This window comes from Trichechus manatus, unplaced genomic scaffold (assembly GCF_000243295.1).
Source record: "Trichechus manatus latirostris isolate Lorelei unplaced genomic scaffold, TriManLat1.0 scaffold00071, whole genome shotgun sequence".
In the NCBI taxonomy this organism is placed as follows: Eukaryota; Metazoa; Chordata; class Mammalia; order Sirenia; family Trichechidae; genus Trichechus; species Trichechus manatus.
This window is the reverse complement of record NW_004444007.1, coordinates 11,275,593-11,297,655: the sequence shown is the minus strand read 5'-3', so window position 1 is coordinate 11,297,655 and position 22,063 is coordinate 11,275,593. Positions and strand designations below refer to the sequence as shown.

The 22,063-nt window shown below is 38.8% G+C and overlaps 1 protein-coding gene across 2 annotated transcripts in view; it reads left to right on the top strand.

The window, feature by feature from the left end:
* Nucleotides 1–22,063, top strand: part of COL25A1 (collagen type XXV alpha 1 chain) — a 527,832-nt gene that overhangs the window by 385,543 nt on the left and 120,226 nt on the right. Inside the window, exons 9-11 of one of the 2 annotated variants that reach the window (XM_004380232.2) lie at nt 7,607–7,678; nt 8,419–8,526; nt 11,203–11,238. In XM_004380232.2, coding sequence (XP_004380289.1) covers nt 7,607–7,678; nt 8,419–8,526; nt 11,203–11,238 — 216 coding nt within the window. Of the gene's footprint in view, nt 1–6,772; nt 6,833–7,606; nt 7,679–8,418; nt 8,527–11,202; nt 11,239–22,063 lie in introns of both variants that reach the window. The other variant, XM_004380233.1, reaches the window with a different exon arrangement.

Sequence of the window (22,063 nt, the reverse complement as noted above, 5' to 3'; positions counted from 1 at the left end):
AATTCTGACTTCCATTGCCTCAGTTCTGCTCTTATGACCTTCTATTGAGTTGTCTAATTCTGACATTTTATTGTTAATCTTCTGGATTGCTGTCTCTTTATGGATTCTTGCAGCCTGTTAAATTTGTCGTTTTGCTCTTCTCTATAATCTTTTTATTTTCCTCTATTGCATGTTCTGTGTTTTGCTTAATTTCCTTCCTCATTTCTGGAGAGTTCTGTATATCAGTCTTTTGTATTCTGCCTCCAGTAATTCCAAGAAATTTTCCTCCTCTGGAAAATCTCTAGATTCTTTATTTTGGGAGTTTGCTGAGGCCGTCATGGATTGCCTCTTTATGTGATTTGATATTGACTGTTGTCTCCAAGCCATCAATAAGTTATTCATTTATTTTATGTTTGCTTACTGTGTCCTAGCTTCTTTTGTTTTGATATGCCCAAATAGGCTGCTCGTATGAGCTAGTTTGATTCTTGGTGCCTTTGACGCTCTAATGTCCTGTCACCAGGTAGTTAGATCTCTTACTAGGTATGTGAGCTCAGGAGTCCTCACACTCCTCCTGTATGGATTCAGCTTGAGTGCCCAGGTAGATAGCCACCAAGTTTGTGGTATAGGCTCTCACTTACAGTCCTAGACAGGCATGGGTGATTGCTGTAGGCACAGGCATCTGGCCACAGCAGGGGGACACACTCTGAGCAAGGCAGTGGGCTGACGGCTGCCCCAAGTGTCCTGGAGGAAGGTATGTCCCTGTTCCCTAGAGCACGTAGGTGGGTGGGTTTTGCAGCCGGACTATGAGCACCTAATGCTGTTGGCTGTAAGGACTCGGGGGGCACTTCTTATTCATGGGCCCCTGTCACAGGTGGCTAGGTGGCATGGGTGGAGCCACCAGTCCTCGGGCCCCTGATGTGGGTAGGTGAAGACCTTGCTTAATGGGTAGAGCAGTGTCAAATGTCAGGAACCTGCCACTTCACAGCTGAAACAGTTGAAGTCAGAGTTCCGGTATATATCCTGTTTTACTGCTGTAATGAGGGCCTATGCTGTTGAGATGGGCTCACACAAGTCTATGCCTAGGCAAAGGAGATGTGCCTACCCTGGGTTCGTGGCTTAGGGGAGCCGGCAGTTTATTTTTTTCTGTTTGTTAATTTGTTCACTATCCAAGGCAGGGAGAATGGCTCTGGGCATGTGACGGATCCTGCTTTCAGCCCAGGGGACTCGGCAATTGCTGAAGCCAGTCTGGGACCCAGTGCAGAGCAGGGAGCGGGGAGGTAAATGGGAGAGAGGTTTTTCCCTAAGGGAGGTGTTTTTGATCTGCGTGGTAGGCGGTACACAATTGCTTATCTTTTGCCAATCCAGGGCTGCTTCTCACTGGTCCTGGGTGGCCGTGTAGACTCTCTGGCACTGGGTCTCTCCCGGTTCAGAAAACGTGCCTCCCGAGGACTGCTGCTTGCCTGCCTCACCGCTCACCCCCAAGCTGATCAGGCCTGAAGGGCTCAGGCTCTCGCCAGGTCAGGTGTGGCAACTCCTCGCTGCTTCCGAACTGTCTCTCCCTCCCTCTGCCACTCAGTCCAGTTCCTCAACTCTGCCTTTGATGTTCAGGGCTCCCAGATTGCCATATATAATCAATTCACTTGTTTTTTTGGGTCTTTGTTGTAAGCGGGTCCACCGGAAGCGTCTGACTACTCTGCCATCTTGGCCCTGCCTCCTACAACCACTCTTTTATAACCCTCTTTGTAGTTGCCTCTTCCTTTGCTCATCTCTTACATGTAAGTTTTTCTAAGCCTCTTTCTTAGGTCTGCTCATTCTACAGCCTCCCTGATGACTTCTCCCAGCCCTGTGGCTCATGGTTCCCACCTCTCTCCTGACTGTTTTATGTACATACCCAACGGCCACCTCTTGGCTACCCACCAAAATACAAAAACCAAACCCACTGTCATTGAATCAATTCTTACTCATGGCAACTTCATGTGTAACAGAAGAGAACTACTCTGTAGGGTTTACTTGGCTGTGATCTTTACAGAAGCAGATCACCAGGCCTTTCTTCTGCACCACCACTGGCTAGGTTTGAACCACCAACCTTTCAATTAGTAGTTGAACACAAACCATTTGAGCCACCCAGGGTGGCTACCATAGACACCTCAAATTCAGCAAATCACTGACTGAATTCATCATCTGGAACCACCTACCCTGCCCATAGAAAACCCACTCTTCCTCTAATGTTTCCTCCACCATCCTGCCATTGCTCAAGCTACAGACCCAGGACAGTTCTCTGCCCCTCCTTCTCCCTTCAGTCCTCAGCCAAGCTACAAGACCTGGGAATTCTACCTCCTTGCTATCACTCTAAACTGTCATTTTGTCCCTCCCCCAGCTCTAGCACACAATTCCTCAACTACTACTGTAACATCTGCCCAAATGTTCCCTCTATCCTCAGTGTTATTCTCAAAGTACCAACCCCCACCTCTCTCCTCATCAGGCTCAGGAAGTCTTCCATGGCTTCTCAAACCTGGTGTTAGGTGTACTTTTTATTTCTTTGTGCCCCCCCCCCTCCATTATAACACATATCTCTATGTATGATTACAGCCTGCTTAGTTTTCCATATTTCCCCGCTAGACTTGAAACCCTATGAGCTCAGAGTCTTACCGTTGAATCCCCAGGGCCTCGCACAGTGAATGCTGCACAGAGGCACTCAATACATATTTCTTAAATACTGTTGAATATTAGTCAACTTAAAGCTTTCTAATACTTAAGCTATAAAACAAGTAGAAAGAAATTATGAACACATAAATTTCATAATGACAATGTCTAGAATTATAAGTCCTGGATTAAATTTCTGGCTCTACTATTGCCTTATTGAATACTTTTCACAAAACACAAAATTTTCTCCCTATAATGTAATCATACAACACTCATCATTACTGAGCACACAATAAAAATGACAATAACATCTTGAATTTATGCTTTCTAAAGAGTTAGAAGCATTTTTTATGCATTATTTATTTGTTCAGCATCTCTGGAATAGGCTTACCTCTTTCCTTCTAGAAGGTAATTGTTATGGATTGAATTGTTATCCTCCATAAATATATGCTGGAAATCCTAACCCCTATACATGTGGATGTAACCTCATTTGGGAATGAGTTTTCTTTGTTATGTTAATGGGGTTATATCAGTGTAAGGTGTGCTGTAAGCCAATCACTTTTGAGATATGCAAAGAGCAGATTAGGCACAGAAGGAAGGAAACACAATAGGGGAAGTATAGATGCCACTCCACCTGAAGGTGGCCAAGGAACCAAGGATGAGAAGCTGAAAAGAGACAAGGACCTTTCCCTAGAGCTGGCAGAGAGAGAAAGCCTTCCCGTAGAGCTGGTGCCCTGAATTCTGACTTCTAGCCTCCTAAACTGTGAGAAAATAAATTTCTGTTTGTTAAAGCCATCCACTTGTGGTATTTCTTTTTTAGCAGCACTAGGAAACTAACATGGTAATAAAGAGAGATACAGCCCCTGCTGTAATGATGTCAAAGATCAGGTCCTATGATGATTACCCTAAGGAGCCCTGGTGGCACAGTGGTTAAAGTGCTTGGCTACTAACCAAAAGGTCATCTGTTCAAACCTACCAGCTGCTCCATAGGAGAAGGATGTGGCAGTCTCCTTCTGTAAAGATTTACAGCCTTGGAAACCCCATGGGGTCACTGTGAGTCGGAAGCAACTTGACCGCAGTGGGTTTGATTTGGGGGTGATGATTACCCATGTCACAGAATATCATGGAGATTCAGGATGATCTGGGTCTTTATGCTGGTAGGAGGAAAAGGGGTTGTATAAGGTAGTTTTACACTTTGGTACATTCGATTTCTTAAGAATTCAACATATTTCGAGGTAAAAATACGTACAAATTAATTTCAACATTTTAGCTTACTCCTGGACTCTTTCTCCGTGTTTTTCTGGAGACAAATATTTTTTTTCCACACCCACACGAACCATCTGTGTACCAGGCAAGTTTTCCAAGATGTAAAAACTGAGTGAAATATGTCCATTTCATTTATTTAGAAAGAACTATGACTAATGATGCTGTGGAAGAAATGGCATAGTTAATGAAAAAGTGCATTCTTTGTGTGAATAGCTAGGAAGGCCTGGCGGTTCTGGTCACACAGAGCCGTGGCCTAAAGACAGTGGTTCACCACCTGTGCTTTTCAGACTTATCCTTCAAGGAGGTAAGTGGACAGTCTGGATGTGTGGTTTGGAGGTGTCCCCTGAGAGGTGGGGTTTTCTGCCACTATCAAGTGGTAAACTTTTTTTAATTTTATGCAAATTTTGCATTCTGCCACAGCGTGTCCACGTTTGCTTTAAATAAAAATGCTCAAAGTTATTTACTGTTAATTAAAATGGACTTTAAAGGAAGGTGTACCATATTTATTACTGCTTTTAAATACTCCCCTGGACATGAACATGTACCCTGAGTGTTACTTTCACCCAGGTTTGAAAAGCACAAAGTCCTAAGATTTTGCGGCACACGCCATGGGATTTTGTTAGAATTGAAGAGAATTCTTCCACACATAGCCCTTTTTTGTTTGCTACATATAAACTCCTAACATGCTTTTTCCTAGCTCACTAATGAAACCTTTAGCTCTAAGCATTTAATTGGTAGCATTTCCACAGTTAAAATGACTGAAGTGTATAAAATCAGCTTTCACAAATAGAGGTTTTCTGTTTGAGGAAAAATATCTGTCTGAGGTGAGAATTGCCTATTCACTTCCTTCTTTAGATCTCATTAATCTTGGAAACCAAACCAAGACATTATAAAACATAATGGCTTTTTCTTTTTTTTTTTTTTTTTGGTAATCATTTGAAAATATGACCAAACAGCAAGCTGGTCATGCTCAGATATGAGTATGAGGAGTGACTTATTTATACATTCAAATTTCAAAACATTTGTAAGGCCTACCATATGTGCTGTTAAAAGGTTTTTAATTTTAAATTATTTTTGTTAGATAATCCCATTTAAAGTGACATTATGATTTATTGCCGCTAATCAAGATTCTGATCCCTCATAGCCTTCTTGTTTGTATCTGTTTTCGTTCTTTGTTACATAAATATGAGGTTTATATATAAAATTCTGACTGTAATATAGGGCTAATGAGTCACAGATGGGAAAGATGCTGGCACATTACCATCTAATAACATTTTAAACTCATATTCCATAGTAAAACAAAAGCAAATTGTACACATCTGTTTTCCAACTTGTAACATTTCTGAATTTATGTGGAGTCTATGTTTAAAGAACTTTTGCTTAGGAAGAAGAAAAAGAGGATACAGGTCACCTGAAAACTACCCAGGCACATAATAACCTTATCAGAAAGAATTTGGCAAAAAGAATAAGATTTCCTCTGCTTCGTTTCTGGAGAAGGCCTAGCTCGAAAGAATGAGAATCAAAGGCATTGGGACTGAGAAATGTATTCCTACTACAAACGTAATTTTACTGGGTTTCTTCAAAAGAAAATTCTATCCCTAATAGGGGGGATGTCGGGAGACAAATCTCTACAAAAATAATAAAATTAAACACCTAGATTCTCTCTTGCCTTTCTTAGGTGGAAATGATCCTCAGAATAGGTTTGGGTGGGAAGAAGGGAAAGGCAGCGATGAGGAGGGGAAGGTGGGAAGATGCGTACAGAAACCTGAGGCCATGTATTGTGGTGTGGTGATGGTTGTTTACGTTACTTGTATGGTAAACATGTTCTGTGGTAAACAGAAAAAAAATGGGAATAAAAGGCTCCAACTGCACACGCTGTTGGAAAGGAAATAGACCAAAGGCAAAACTTCTCTCTCAGACCTACCCAGTTGATAACGCCAGTGAGGATACATTCGTCCGAGTTATTGAAGTACATGTTTCTAAAACATCTCTCCCCCATTCTCATTGGTTAAGGAACTCAAAATTACTTTCCTCCTTTCAGGGTTGTGTGAACTGTCAAGTTCTTTTGGAAAAGTTACATGACAGAAGTGATTCCTGCAGAGTGTGACCATAAATCCCCCTGACAAGAAATACTCCTGTTATAAGAGACAGATCTCCCTTCACCACCTCTGCAGAAATTCCTGAAAAGGAGAGAACTTAGAGTCATCATATAATTTGAGAGAAAAATTTTGATATGTGGGTGGTAAAACTATTCTTTATGAGGCTTACTGTAATTATTCTAAAGAGTGCTTGTGATCTGACAGCAAAATTTTGTTCACTGTTGTCGTCCAAAAAACAATTAATACATGTATTGTATGTCTGGAGTTGTAGACAGAATATCAAGAGGGGGAAATGACAGAACAGTTTCTGGAGATATCTCCATTTTCACTAACATTTTGTACATAAGATTCCAGAAATGTTGCACAACAGGATTAATGTAACTGATATCACTAAATTATACACCTGAAAAATGTTGAATTGGCAGATTTTATGTTACATATATATATTTACAACAATTAAAACAATCTCTTAGGCATATTAAAGAAGTGGGGAAAAAAACAGGAATGTTAAGAGTTGCAGACTCTTTACGGTAGTGCATACACGGAGCCCGTTGTATCTGCTGCTTGGATGGTTACAATGAGTTCTCAATTCCTCCATTCCCTTTAAGGAATGGTTCCCTTGGGGCCTTATATGTCTGATTCTGTTTGCCATGTTTGTCAAACAAGGCAGGACGTAGAGCAGTGAAGGGGAGATGTAAGGTACATGCTTGTTTTGTTCGTCCACCAGTGAAATGTCTGTGTGACGTTTTGTGTCGTGTTGTTTTGGTGCTGTACTATGTCCATAGGGTCTGCCAGGCTTCCCCACAGTTGCTGCTCTGCACAGTAATCAGATCCTCACCGTCAAGGTTTGTGGCTGGTACCCACACATGCTCAGTCAGAGCCCTCAATCAGCATAAGAATGAGCAAGAACAGTTAAATTGGCTTGCCCAGTCCAGTTGCTTCATCTCGTCATACACTTCAAGTTATTGGGCGGTTGGGACCTCAGCCACATCAATGAGGTCAAATACATAATAGGAAGGTGTATCTTGAGCACACGTGAAAGTAGGGTATTGAGATCAAGGAGGTACAGTGGAGAGAGTCAGGCACAAATATCGAGGACCGTGCCACACCTCGGTGGTTTAATTTGCATGCATTCCAATGCTCTGTGATGTTTTTCAGTCAATTAAAATAACCCTAAATATGCTGGACTTTGGGCGTCATTAAAATGGCAGTTGAGTTCATGCCGTGTTATGCTGGTTGAAAAATCTGACGGAAATTGAACTGGTGCTTTGTCTCTGGACCTTCTGCTCAGAGTGCAAAATGCAGGATGACTCGAGCTTTCCTGTTTCTGCAATTATACTACGTTAAAAAGACCCAACATCCAAGCAAAAACGATGGAGTAAAAACAAAAAAATCAATTCTAATTAAAAATCCGGTCTCTCCCTCCCGTTTCAGGATCATATTCCTTTCGAGAAGCGCTGAAGGGTTTGAAATCAGACACAAGCGCCAGTTCTGTTTTGTTTAATGGTTATTATAAGTCTAATGCTTGTATCTTTATTTCTTCCTTGGGGTCTTCTGATGTCTATTCTTCAACTCTCTCATCTCTGAACTTCCACCTTTGACTTCACCTGACTGATCAGATGGTGTTCCCTAAAATCAATCATGGGTTTCTCTCTGCTGATCAGCAGCTCATTAAACGCCGCTTGATTAAGGTAGTGCTTATTCTTGCTGAAATCTGATTTCCTCTTTGCATTCAGTTATTCCTCTGTATACTGTTACTTTACCATTTATCCCTTACGAGTGGGGGAGGGGGACATTCATTTATTTATTTGGAAATATCTCAGAATACAATTATGCTTAGCGCCCTGCATTTGTATAAAATGTATATAAAAGTACCGAAGTAAAAAGGTGTAGAAAGCTTATCTAATTGTTTCTTAATTCAAAAAAGAAAACAACCTAAATTGGATCCAACAATAGCTCCCATGTCTAAGCTCTACAGCTTTGGTAATTTATAAATCATGACACAGTATGGCAGGAGCGTCATGTGCTTAATTTTATAGGTTGTAAAAAGGTAAACAAATTTGTCCAACTATAAATGCAGCCATTTTATTAAGCGAGACATAACCGATGCAGCATCAGTCCTGGACAAAGTTATGCAGAGGTTTTGTGCCAGTTCTGAACAGTGATAACATAGACACTGTTTCCAAAAGCTGCCAGGGCTTGGATCCTGAGCAGCTTTGATTTTAATGGCATCGAGTCAGCTCACCCAGCATGAATATTTATTGGCTCCCTGCTGGCAGGCAAATTGCCTACAAGCTTCATGTTTCTGGTTGGTCTGGTTCTTTTCACAGTGTAAATGTGGATTAGATAATACACATTTAAAGTGTTAAAATGAAGAGCTGGATCTTTATCTTTTATGGTCATCGTGGGTCTGTTCCCTTCTCCATCATAGGGTGACCAAGGACAGGCGGGGCCTCCAGGACCTCCAGGACCTCCAGGCCCAAGAGGGCCTCCTGGGGACACAGGGAAAGATGGCCCCCGTGGAATGCCAGGAGTACCCGTGAGTTGCTTTTTGGATCTATTTTTGTCACAAGATTGGTTTTGTTTTCAGGGCTGAGAACTGAGATGGAGGTGGATGTGAAGGGCCTTAGGTTCAGTGAATAGGATGGGTAGAGGGAAGTGGAATGATAGGTAAGTCCCTATATGGAGCAGGTCACCCCCAGCAGAATTCTGTTTCGCCACTCAGTGTGTGGGGAAGCCGCACAAACCACAAAGAGAAACCTGGAGACCACACTGGTTTTCAGGTAAGCCTCACAGTGCCTGGTCTCACCTGTGTCGTGCTAGAGGGTAAAGCAATGCCTTTGGTTTAAATGGGAGGTTAGTTTGAAAACCTAGGTGGGAGATTAATAACACTTTCCAAAGGGTCAATAGCAGAGACAATAAAGTTCCATGCTATTTATGGGCAGTAAAGGAAGTAAAACTTTCTAATGTTTAACTCGTTGTAAATAACTTGACAAAAAAAATTGGTACTAAAATTAAAACTAATTGTTAAAACATCATTGGGTATGGTTTGAATATCATTTGTTCTTTGTATGTGAGTCATATTAGTAAAAGTGATTTAAAAGGGATCTCAAGAGATTAAAAACAGCCCAGCCATTAAAAAAAAAAACATATATATATATATATATAGATATAGATATGGAAGAGGCTGAACATTTTTAGATTTATGACTTTAAGAGTTGAGATTGAAGCTTACTGCAGAATTAAAGTACTTAATTATTGCTTTAACTTAAATTACTTTCATTGGTGTTTTCATAGTACAAAAGTAATAATGAGGGTATCCGCAAAGTAGAAAATTTAGAAAATAAAGACAACCAAAAAGAAGAAAATAAGAATCAGTCATAATCATTAACATTTTTGGTATATTTCTTTCCATTTCCATGTAAATGCATAACTTACCTATTTTTTCCCAAGAGAGGCTCTTTGTAAAAGTATGGGGTATTGAAAACATCTCCTGAGATAACCTCCTTATAAGTCTCATTTTCCCTTCTGAAAGCTGTTGTGAATCTGATCATATGAAATGAGGAATTGACTTGTAACATATGATCTGCTGGTTGTTAAGACTGCTTTCACTGAACCAATAGAGAGAGTGGTTTATTTCTAAAATTGTTTAATATCTTTCTTGGGATGATATCCCAGCAGATAGAGAGATCAGTAGTTTAGGAGTATTTACAGCTGCTCCATTGATTGTTGGTTGCCAGCAGAGGTACTGTGACTGTCTCTTCAAATAAGAAAAGTAGTTAAAACCATTTTTGTGGGATAAAATCAATCAGATCATTGGGTATAGTAAAAGTAATAACCGAAATAAAATTTTTGGTAGAAATTGCACAAAGGATAAATTACTTCTTTTTTTTTTGACCCACAAATCTGATTTGAACTAGATTTATGGTTGTTGAGTTAATGCTCCTTAGAGGCAAGAATGGCAAGACTTCATCTCACGTACTTTGGACATGTTAGCAGGAGCAACCAGTCCCTGGAGAATGACATCATGCTTGATAAAGTAGAGGGTTAGCAAAAAAGAGGAAGACCCTCAAGGAGATGGATTGACACAGTGGCTGCAATAATTGGCTCATACGTAGCAACGATTGTGAGGATGGCGCAGGACCAGGCAGTGTTTCCTTCTGTTGTATATAGGGTCGCTGTGAGTCGGAACTGACTTGATGGCACCTAACAACGACAACATCACAACCATTAGAAAAAGATTTCTTAAAAATAAACTGTGAAGTATTTATTTTTAAAGGCCATCAACATCTACATATATTGGCTTTATAAACACAGTACCCCCCAAAAAAAATATCTGTAGCCAGTTACTCTGTCATTATAACAATATGATAAGAAAACATAATAATCAATTCTATATTAATCTGTGTATTAGAAAATGATAATGATATGATATAGAAGAATTTTCTTTATCAGTTTTAATAAAATGCATTACTTCGGCCGTGATTCATCTAGGAGGACCAAAATTCACAAACAATCTCAGACTCATCTTATTTTTTTTAATTTCTACACTGCAGACAACTCTCTCTGGTCTACATATGAGAGCTTTGACATCTCCTAAAGAAGATACCAATCAACATCTTTCTGTCATCACAGAAAGGACATGATGAGATGTTACTGTAGTTATAATTAAATATGTTTCTAAGATCATTATTCACTTACAATATAATCATTCCTACTAGTTTTATTTAGGGAGCCCTGGTAGCACAATGGTTAAGCGCTTGGTTGCTAACCAAAAGGTTGGCGGTTTGAACCCACCTGGCCACTCTGTGGGAGAAAGACCTAAGGATCTGCTTCATAAAGATTATAGCCAAGAAAACCCTATGGGGCAGTTCTTCTCTGTCACATGGGGTCACTGTGAGTCAGAATCGACTCAATGGCACCCAACAACAACAACTAGTTTTACTTAGTATATATTCTAGGCATAAAAAAAATTTCTGCTGAAATCTGGATTTATCCTATTATATCTTAAAGTGTTTATAATATGCATTTGAAAAAAGAATATCAGCTCTCTTTTAATTTCATTATGTTTGCATTCCTCTCTTTAGCCTGAAAAATATATTTGATAGTCACATTCCCCAGTGGGCATTGTGTAAAAAAGAAAATAACCAAAATGATTAAAATTGGTTTTCAGTGTTTATAGCATTAATAAAATTATTCCTATTCTTTTTTTAAGGGTGAACCAGGGAAACCAGGAGAACAAGGCTTAATGGTAAGTATCTAAATGTATCTTTTTCTATACCCAAAATACTGGAAGGTCAGGTTATTAAAAACTATAGTCAAGGCTCACAAGGAGTACAATGTACTCATTGGGGACTAGGTGGAGAAATTCAAATGGAATATCAGTACTTTTAGGAAGAGCCTTAGCTAATTGAAAAACTCTGACTGAGGTTTAATTAATTAGCCAATATTGGATTGATGTTGGATTAATAAGCCAATACTGACCAATAGGGAAGTCTCTGTTCTCTTGTCTCTGCCAATTGACCATAGTCAGGAATGAACTCAAGAACTGGCTTATGGTTTGATGCCTGAAGAGCGTGGTGAAAATGTCAGCGCCTTTGATCTTGCCTCTGTATTTTGCTTGATGGGGTCGGCAAACTACGGTCTGTGTAAATCTGCCTGCTGCCAGTTGTTGTAACTCAAGTTTTATTGGAATGTGTTCATGCTCATTCTTTTACATATTGTCTATGGCTGTTTTCACTCTCTAACACCAGAGTTGAGTAGTTGTGACAGAGACTTTAGGGCCTGCAAAGCACAAAATATTTACTATCAAAATTGCCAACCTTCTAATGTAGCTAAACATGTCAGTCATCTTAGTAACTTTATTACACTGTTGATTAGTATTGGCTTGGTCAATATTGTCAATAAAAGATCCATGTCTATATCATATGAAAAAATATATTGTCAAGATTATGTGTATCAAAGTATCTGTCACAACCTATAACAGAAGAGTGAATATTAGTAAGAGTTGAAATATAATAAGATCTGTCTAGTGCATGCTTTAGGTCAAGAACTGCGCATCTACAGAACTGATGTTCTAGCTGTGGGGAGAGACAGAAGGGACAGACACTGCGGAAGGTCAAAGGAGAGAATTTGATTTAAGCATCTCTGCTATAAGGCATATTAAATTCAGGGATATGCCTATTAGCTTAAGTAGAAATTAGTTTTCAAAGGGGTCAGGTGTGACTGACTGACTGGATTAGCATAGCAAACCTTCCAAAGGAATTCAGAGTTCTTTCTTTTGTTGATGGGCTCCACTCAAGAGAAACAGTTGTGCTTTTCGCTTCCTATCTTTAAAAAAGGTCATGACGTGATTCCATGTGGGCTTGCCCATAGGTATACAGGTCCCAGTTGCTCATGATGTTTTATCCTTTGCCAGTGGAAGAGAAGTTTGGGCATGGTGCTGAGCCCTGAAGAGTAGAATTCCTTCAATCTCCCTCTCCCTCTCTGTCTCTTGAGCTGCCTTTCTAACCTACTTTATAGAACCTACTTTATAGAACTTACTTTATAGAACTTGGAGCCCTGGTGGCGCAGTGGTTAAGAGCTACAGCTGCTAATCCAAAGGTTGGCAGTTTGAATCCACCAGCCGCTCCTTGGAAACCCTCTGGGGCAGCTCTGCTTTGTCCTATAGGGTCTCTAAGAGTCGGAATCGACTCGAGGGCAACAGGTTTATAAAACCTACTGTATGTTAACAATACCGGGGAACAGGGTAATGTTCTAATAACCCACATTTCAGAGGCCAGCTATTTCTTGCACGCGCCCTGGGTGCAGAATGGGCTTGCTCAGGGGCAGTGCAGGGAGCTGGCAGGGAATGACAATAAGCTTAGTAATGTCCATTCTGCAATAACACATGGCCTGCAGCATACAGGTGTTCAGGATATAAAGTTTATTTAAAAAAAAACAAAATTTAGCTAGGTCTTGGTGAAACTAACACACAGGGGCACACAGTTGATGAGGAATTAAAACAAATGTGTGAATGTGTTAGAGGTCAGAGGCTTCTCCCTTTATGGGAAGCCTTCCACAGCCCTCGCAGGGGAAACACTCCTGACCTGTAGGTGTAGCTGCCTCAGCAAGATCAATGGTGGAGTGAACATACCTGGGGCTGAATCTGACCCACCGCCTGGAAATTCCATGTTCCTGACTATAATATCAGGATAGATATTTGATACAGATCTTTTTTTTTTTTTTTTTTTTTTGGCAAGGGGAGGGTACTGTAGTGGATTCTTTTTAAAAAGAAAAAAAGACCATAGGTAAAAATGAAACATTTGTCATCAGTGGTAATTCTACATCTGTGACAATCAGCTCTCAGTGGTGCAGAGTCACAGAGTAAGAAGAATTCTGGAAACACTGCCATGTAAATTTAAGCACTCAAATGCACCTGTACTTTCTATTCTGGATAATGGTCAAACGGCTTACATTGAAGGCTACTCGGAATTGTCCGGAGCCCTTGTTCGCCCTCAGGTATGCACAGCCTAGTCAGATTTTTATCCTTGGCATTGGCGTTCTACCTTCATGCTCAAAGAAGCACCCTAATTTACAGAGTTCGAAAATAAAATGGATGTATTTTTTAAAAAATAATATTCTTACCTTCCTTGAAATGATTTAGATTCATGGCGACCTCATGCTCCATTAGGTTTTCACTGGTTGATTTTTCAGAAGTAGATCAGCAGACCTTTCTTCCAAGGTGCCTGTGGGTGTACTCCAACCTCCAACCTTTTGGTTAGCAGCTGAGTGCATTAACCATTTGCACCACCAAGGGACTCCATATGTACTCTCTAGGATATACTACGTGAACCACAAAATAATCCTATCTTCCTACAATTCGTAGCTTGATATCGTTAAATATGTTTGACCTAATCCTAAAAGAATTATATTATTGTGCTCTCGTAAATAAAGATGATCCTAGATATTTTTTCTATAAACTTTGTCTTCTTGCTTTAAACTCTTAAGATTTAGTTGATATTCTCATTTTAATGATGCAGCTAAGAAACTTAATTGAAATGACAAATGTTTTAAGGATAAGTGTATTATAATGCTCTTCTAAAGTGAATTGAACTATTTTTAAAGATGTACAATCCTTTTTCAAAAGAAAACTTCAATAATATATATTCAAAAAAGTAGACAAACCATAAGCATACAACTCAGTGACTTTTCACAAAGTGAACATAACTGTGTAACCACAAACCGGATCAACTAATAGAATGCTGTCATACCCTGAAGCTCCCCTTAGCCCCCAGTCACCATCTGCCCTTCCCCAATTAACCACCTTTCTATCACCATAGATTAGTTTTACGTTTTTAATTTTATATTAATAGAATTATACTGTATGTACACATTTGTATCTGACTACTTTCATTCTGCATTATATTTGTGAGATCATCTACTGTTTTAGTAGCGTTCACAGCTGGTTTAAAAAAAAAAAGCAGGAGGAAGGACGCTACTTCCTTGACTACCCCGTTAAAACGACATCACTTAGATAGCAATAAGTGAATGAATCGTCTGTCTGACCTCGGACAAGTCACTTAACCTCTTAATGTCTCATCTGTAAAGAAAGGATGATAATACCCTCTCTGCCTGCCTTATAAGGTTGCCAACGACAAATGCAATAAATTAGGAGAAAGCACTTTAAAATACATAATGAAGAACTGTAGGAGTATGTTATTATTATTATCACTCAATTGTTCTCTCTAGAGTAAACTACAGGTGAACATAGATTTACATAACAGATGTATTCCTGTAAAGTTCTGTATGAATCAAATTTTCATAAATCAACGTATTTTAAATGTACTGGGGGATTTTACTCTTTAAAGCAATTCTAGTCAGTCTTTTTGAAAAGCAGTAGAGTCCTCTAATTCCTCTTCCCAGCAAACTGAATTCATATATTTTACATTTGCTTAAGATGAAGTATTTCTATGATATAAAGAAAAAATCATTTTTTAAAAATCACCATTTATGTTTTACTTGAGTAGCACCTGTACATTTTAACCCATCTCAAAGAGAGAAGAGGATACTTGGAACTATAATTTTAAACAATTTTTAAGAGGAGAGAAATTTCTTTAGAATTTTTCTTGCAAATACGAACTCTGTGTGTTTATGTGTGTGTTTTAACTCCAAGTCTGGTAGGGAGAAAGGTACATTGTTCCAGTAGTTCTGGTTTCAGAACTACTTGAGGGTGTATTTCTATAGTCTATGATCCTTTTCACTGATCTGTAAAATGTAGGTAATAATTCCTATTCTATGCACCTCACTGGGTAATGATGAGAAGCATTGAAAGATTAATAATATAAAAATGTTTTATGAACTACAAAGAGTTCCATAAATGAGAAGTATTACTGTTAACAGAAATGTCAGCTGACACGCTTGGCACACGAAGACTATGAGACATAAGGGCTGAGTAAGTCTGATAATAGCTATCAATTAAATTATATTGTGTCAAACACTGTAACTGATAGTGCAGCTGATTTCTTTTGTCTTATTTGGGGCTTTACAGCTTTTTCTTTCCCCTTCTTGTAAATCACACCATATTACACTATCAGTTTTTCATAACACTCTCCTCACCCACCAGTTAAAACAAAGAAATGATAATAAATGCCACGACTTTCATCTTTTCCACAGTATGTAAAATCTACTACATTTGTTTATTTATGTCATGGAGGAATTTTTGCTTACAGGAGAGTTTTCAGAGGCACTAGAGTGGTTTGAAAAATTTAAAATGTCTCTGATAATGAAATGAAGAAGCCAGGAATGATCTAAAATTAGCTCTTACAAAACTGTTCATGAGCGTGTCAGGTGGGGAATTAGTCTCATAATCCAGGATGTATATTTTATATTGCAAAAATAATCATCTGAGGATTAACAGTTATCTATGATAGAATAAAGAAGAGGACCTGCAGCTCAAGCGGCTCCACATTTATTTAATCCTGCTGTGCATCTGTTCTGTAAACTTGACCTTCAGGTTTTCTGAGAAATTCAGGATGGAATTTTAAAAGACAGCTCTGGAGCTTAAATAAATTGGTCTCCATCTTAATAAGGAGAGAACCGCTCTATCTTATAAAACTAGATCAAAGGATTAAGCCAAGGACTGATTACATTTGGAAGCACTAAAATTATGAACCCTAGCATAAGTGAGCTTTATTTTTTAGTTCTTTGGAAGTTTAAGTAGTTGTTAAATAGTATTTTTTGAAAATATCTTTCGTTTTGATATTCTTTACTCTTTCTTACTTCGTAGTAGAAGTTGTCAAAAAAATAAAAAATAGGTAGTAATTTTTTTTTAATATACCCACTAGTCCCAGTTTCTTCAATATCATTTTTTGGTCCAAAGTGTCTATATCCAAGATCTCATAGACCAAATCATTTTTATACTCAAAACTCTTCTTGCCTCTGCCCCCACTCCATGTATACCAACTCCATAACATACTCATTAATCTCTTTCTGAATTGTAAGAGTACTTAAAATGTTACTCATTAGGCCCTGGTAGTATCTGAGAGTTCAAACCTCAGAAAAAATTTGCTGTTGTCCCTTAAAGTGAAATTTGGACTTGTGTAATTCTAGTTTATTTTAATTTTGCCTGCAAACACATTTAATACATTCTGGGCCAAGTAAATGTAATGCTTTTTGTTTTAATTAATAACGTAAGCATAAATAATGGCTTCTGCTTCATTTAAAATAAAATGGAAAGAACTAATCTGTGAATTTAGTCCATTACAGTGCGTTACTGTCTCACAGATTTTATAAAACTATCACTTAGCTGCCCTTGGATCCGTAGGCACTTTTGTCTGGCAACCAGGGAGATGACAGCAGACTTCCAGATCTGATCTGGCAGAGAAAGCAAAACTCTAATCCTTCATATCACAAATAACAAAAATGACCAGAATCATCTTAGCATATTTATTTATTAGACTAGTTTTAACAACGAAATCTTGTTTGGTTAAACTGCGTGGATTTAAGTTACGCGCACTGCCTACTGTGATGCCTTAGCAGCCGTCCAAAGGCATTCTTATCCTCACTTAATCTGACTGTCCATGAAGTACGGTAAATGCCACACAGAACCAGCCCGTCCCACCTCCTTGGTGTTTTTGTCCAGAGCCTGTGATGCTTTGTTTTCCGAAGACTGAGAGCAAGTAGGCAAGTAATGCGTTCTCTTTCTGGTGCCATCCCACTGGCCCTTCGGGTGGCCCAGCTCAAAGGAACTCTCCGTGTAGATTCCTGGGTGCATGGACTTTTACAGAGGTGTCTAAAGGTCACTTTAGTGTGGTAATGGAGAGGAACATTTGACTATCATTTAAAGCTGGACCTGACTCCTAGAAACAAAAATAGACTTTTAGAGGAGCATTTTTTATAATGATTTAGAAGCACAATCAACTTATGTAAGTAAAAAGAAATATTCTAAAAGACTGTGTAGATGATTCTGTTTATATTCTCCTTTCATTATTTCTTTTTTTTTTCCAGAAGACCTGTGAGTCAGCTCTATTTTAACTATCTTTACACTGGTTCTAGTTCAAGGTCTAATAAACTATCTCAAATTGGACAAATTATTTAAGATATTTAGTCCCCTGATTCCTCATCTATAAAAAGTGGTAAGAATAAATAATGTCCTGTCATTCTACTATGTTTTCATCAGAAATGCCCAGAAACATGTTATGTACCCATTTATCAGGTTATATATCCACCTACATAGGCTATGAATAATTAAACACAATGAACCACAGTTGTATATTAAGTATTAATGGAAGATAGTCTTAAAACTGTCTCCTGCAAAGCTATGTAGTCAACTTCTCTAAATCCAACCTACTATAGCTATATCAGTGCAATGTCACTCTTGTATGAGGATATTAATGAAATTATAATTAATCTATTTTACCACATTCTCAAGTCATCTTAGATTAAGAAGAAACTTTTCAGAATAATGTTTGGCCCATGTAAGGTCTGTGCTTTACATTTGCAGTGTCCAGGGCAAGAGTACAAATGGAAATCCTTACACAATATGTCTAAATATTTAAAAGCTAAGAATAAAGCTAATAAATTGTTACATAAAATATGCTCTATCTTCTAGCCTTGATAAATATATCCTCATAATGACTTGGAAAGTTCAAATCTCGCATTCTTGCAGTCCTTAGAGGTCCGAGCCAGAGTGTGGCAGCATGAGGAGACCTGTGACCATCCTCAGCCCCTGGCCCCTGACTTACTCCCCTTCCCTCCCAGACCTGCCTCTATCCCTCAACTTTAGGAGAGTTGGGCTCTCACTTGTATATATTCTTGGATGCCCACAGGACCAAAGTCCATCCACACCACCCTCCACCCCCACCCCCAAAATACTCATTTCTTTGCCCCCTTTTCCAGTTCATTGCTGCACACACAAGTGGTGTGGTCTGCCTTTGGAAGAACAAGAGCTGTGAGAGACAACGTGAAGTCCTTGAAGCATGCTCAGGTCATTGGGGCAGAGAATTCCAGGATCCTTAGTACCTAAAGCATAATCTAAGGTGGGGGTGGGGAGGCCTAAAAGTAGGCATGTTCCCTTGGTCTCATGGACTCCTAATCCCATGATGAGAAGTGTGACCAGAGAAGAGCTCTCTAAAGCCTGGGCCCAAGGAAAGGGCCTTCTTTCCCAGGTCAAGGGTAGTACAGGGCCCATGTGTTGAGTGGAGTTTTTAAAAGATAGACTTCTGCTTCAGTCACTTCCTTGAAGAAAATTTGATGCACAGACACATGCAGATACTCCCACACTCCCCCAAGCTAAGGTAGAAGCTGTCTTCTCCCTTCCTCCACAGCATTTATCACATCATATCATAATTGTGCTTGGTACATAGGCTGTTCAATAAACTGAATGATATGAATCAATCAATAAATCATGTATTAAGTTTATTAAGAAAATTTTCTGCATTCCACTTTGGTGAGTGGCATCTGGGGTCTTAAAAGCTAGTGAGCAGCCATCTAAGATGCATCAACTGGTCCCAACCCACCTGGAGTAAAGGAGAATGAAGAACACCAAAGACACAAGGAAAATATTAGCCCAAGAGGCAGAAAGGGCCACATAAACCAGAGATTCCATCAGCCTGAGACCAGAAGAACTAGATGGTGCCCAGCTATCACCAGTGACCAACCTGACAGGGAACACAACAGAGAGTCCCTGACGGAGCAGGAGAAAAGTGGGTTGCAGAACTCAAATTCTAGTAAAAAGGCCAGATAGTGGTTTGACTGAGACTGGAGGGACCCCAGAAGACATGGCCCCTGGACTCCTCTGTTGGCCCAGAGCCAAAACCATTCCCGAGGCCAACTCTTCAGACAAAAATTAGACTGGACAATTGGACATAAAGTGATATTTGTGAGGAGTATGCATCTTAGCTCAAGTAGATACATGATACTAAATGGGCAGCTCCTGTCCAGAGGAGATGAGAAAGCAAAGAGGGTCAGGAGCTAGTTGAATGGACATGGTAAATCCTGGGTGGAAAGGAGGAGTGTGCTGTCACAATATAGGGAAAACAACTAGGGTCACATAGCAAAGTGTATAAATTTTTGTATGAAAAACTGACTTGAATTGTAAACTTTCACCTAAAGCAAAACAAACAAACAAAAACATCATGTATTAATACAAAGGAATCAGCTTTATATTTTTTTTCCAAACTGATGACATTGCTCCCCAGGGTAGAATTAAAAAAAACAAAAAGCCAAACCCGTTGCCATTGAGTCGATTCTGACTTATAACGACCCTATACGACAAAGTAGAACTGCCCCCATAGAGTTTCCAAGGAGTGGCTGGTGGATTCCAACTGCTGACCTTTTGTTTAGCAACAGTAACTCTTAACCACTGTGCTACCAGGGCTCCAGGATAGGATTAAGCAGTATAAATCCAACCGAATTACTACAAATCTGCTTTTTATTCTGCATCTTCTTATATTCATTCATCTAGTATAGATTATTGAGAGTCTATACGTGCTCGTGAATATACATAGCATAATTAAAGACTGATTTTCCTTAGGACAGTGGGAATGTAATTGCATCAATTTACAGTCACAGTATGTGGTTATTTTTTTAAGTAGGATGTAAAAAGATGTAGAAGAAATTATCTAGTTTTTCACTTAACAGATAAAGAAACAGCATCAGAGTGAATAAGTAACTTGGCCAAGGTCACAAAGCTAGTTAGTGGTAGAACTAGGCTAGAATCCAGTTCACTGATTGCAGACTTATATATTCTGCAGTCTAGATCTCCACTGCCTAACGTATCAGCCGCAAGCTCCACATGACTATTTAAATTTAAATTTAATTAAAATTAAATTAATTAAAATGCCCTAGCTACATTTCAAGTACTCATTAGCTACATAAGGTAAGTGGCCACCGTGTTGGGTTGAGTAACATAGAACATTTTCATCGTTGCAGAAAGTTCTATTGAACTGCACTGGTCAAGATAGAAAACAGGTCTCAGTGGTATATGAGTATATATTATAGGCTTAAATGTAAGACCTTCTTTTGTTCATCACGGGATATTTACGTTTTAGCAGCCAGTGTTTTTAGCATTGTTGATTTAAAATAGCAAAAGCAATTACACTTTACTCAAGAGAAATGTTTTTTACTGAGGGTCATGTAGGTTGATAGGCCTTTGTGAACCATAAATTTGTTTCCTTTTTGGTACGCGGGGGAAGTATGTTTAATCACAGAGGGCAGAGGAAGCCTGTTAATTTTTCTTTCTTTCTGGGTCATTCCACTTTGGTTCAGCAACAAGAAACCATTTATTAAATATTTAGAAGGGATAGAGTGAGCTAATTTCAGCCGCGGGTATCTGGTGGGAGATGATACTGAGCCTCTGTTTTGGGACTTGCTTAGAACATACATTCTCAAATATCTAGACCTGTCTTTAATCTGCTGGTAGTATTTAATGTTCAACATGCAGTCTTGGGTTCTGGTTTTGTCAAGTGGTGAAAAAAATGTATTACTCCTTTAATTTCCTGAGCTTTAAGAGACCTCCCTAAAAGAGGTCACAGCCTCATGATTTCCAGAAACCAATAAGGCAATCATCCTGGCTTAATATTTTCCCCCAAAAAAGTCAGAGCAGGAGATAAAGAAGTCAGAAAGGATTTACTCTTTTTTTAAAAAAAAAATAAAGGATTACTTCTTTTAAAACTTTTTTTCATCGAATGTTCATAAGTAAATATAATGACATGCCATCTTACTGATAGACTCTAAATGAGACTTATTTTAGAGGTGATTTTTTAAATAAGAGAATTATGGAGTGATATTATTGGGGGGAAAAAAACCAGATACTTAAAGAGAAACAACTGCCTCGGAACTGAGAACGCTTTCCAGTGATAACAGTGTGATAGTTTGAGTCGTAAAATAATGTACGAAATTCAGTAAATGAAAGTTGATCATTTTTATTTTCATTCATTATTTCAATTTGGTCAATTTATTTAGTAGGCATTTAGCTATGCACTAGCTTTGCTCTTGAGGAAATCACTGCCTAGTCAAGTGGATTTAAAAAAATACGTAAACATATTAAAATACAGCCACTTAAACTGTGCTAGAGAAACACAGGTTGAAAACAAGCTCTGTCTGGATGCGTTGGAGGAAGGCTCACAAAGGAAATGAGTTATGACTGCCGAGCCTTAAAGAATGATCAAGAACTTCACATGAGGACGAATAGGAGAAAGACATGGACTGTTAGGGAAAATATAAATGATTAAGTGTGACTGAAGACAGAGTCTATGAAAGACTTGAAACGAGATGAAGCTCTCCCATCTCAGCAGTATCCCCCTTTTCTCTTGTTTATGCTGTGTTTCTTCATACTCAGGTCAACTAAATCATTGGCTTTTAGATTGAACTTGTTTCAGCACTCTCGCTTATATGCTAAACATTTCCCAATAGTTTCTAGTTTGACATTTCCACACACTTAAGCTATGAAATCTGAATCTTGTAAAACATCACTTGAATTATGCTCCAGACATACATATAATAGTGGCTAGGGTTTATGTTTCTTAACCTTCTCACATCAAACATCCAAGTGGAACATGGAATTTTATATAACAGTATCTTAAATGATCCTTTTT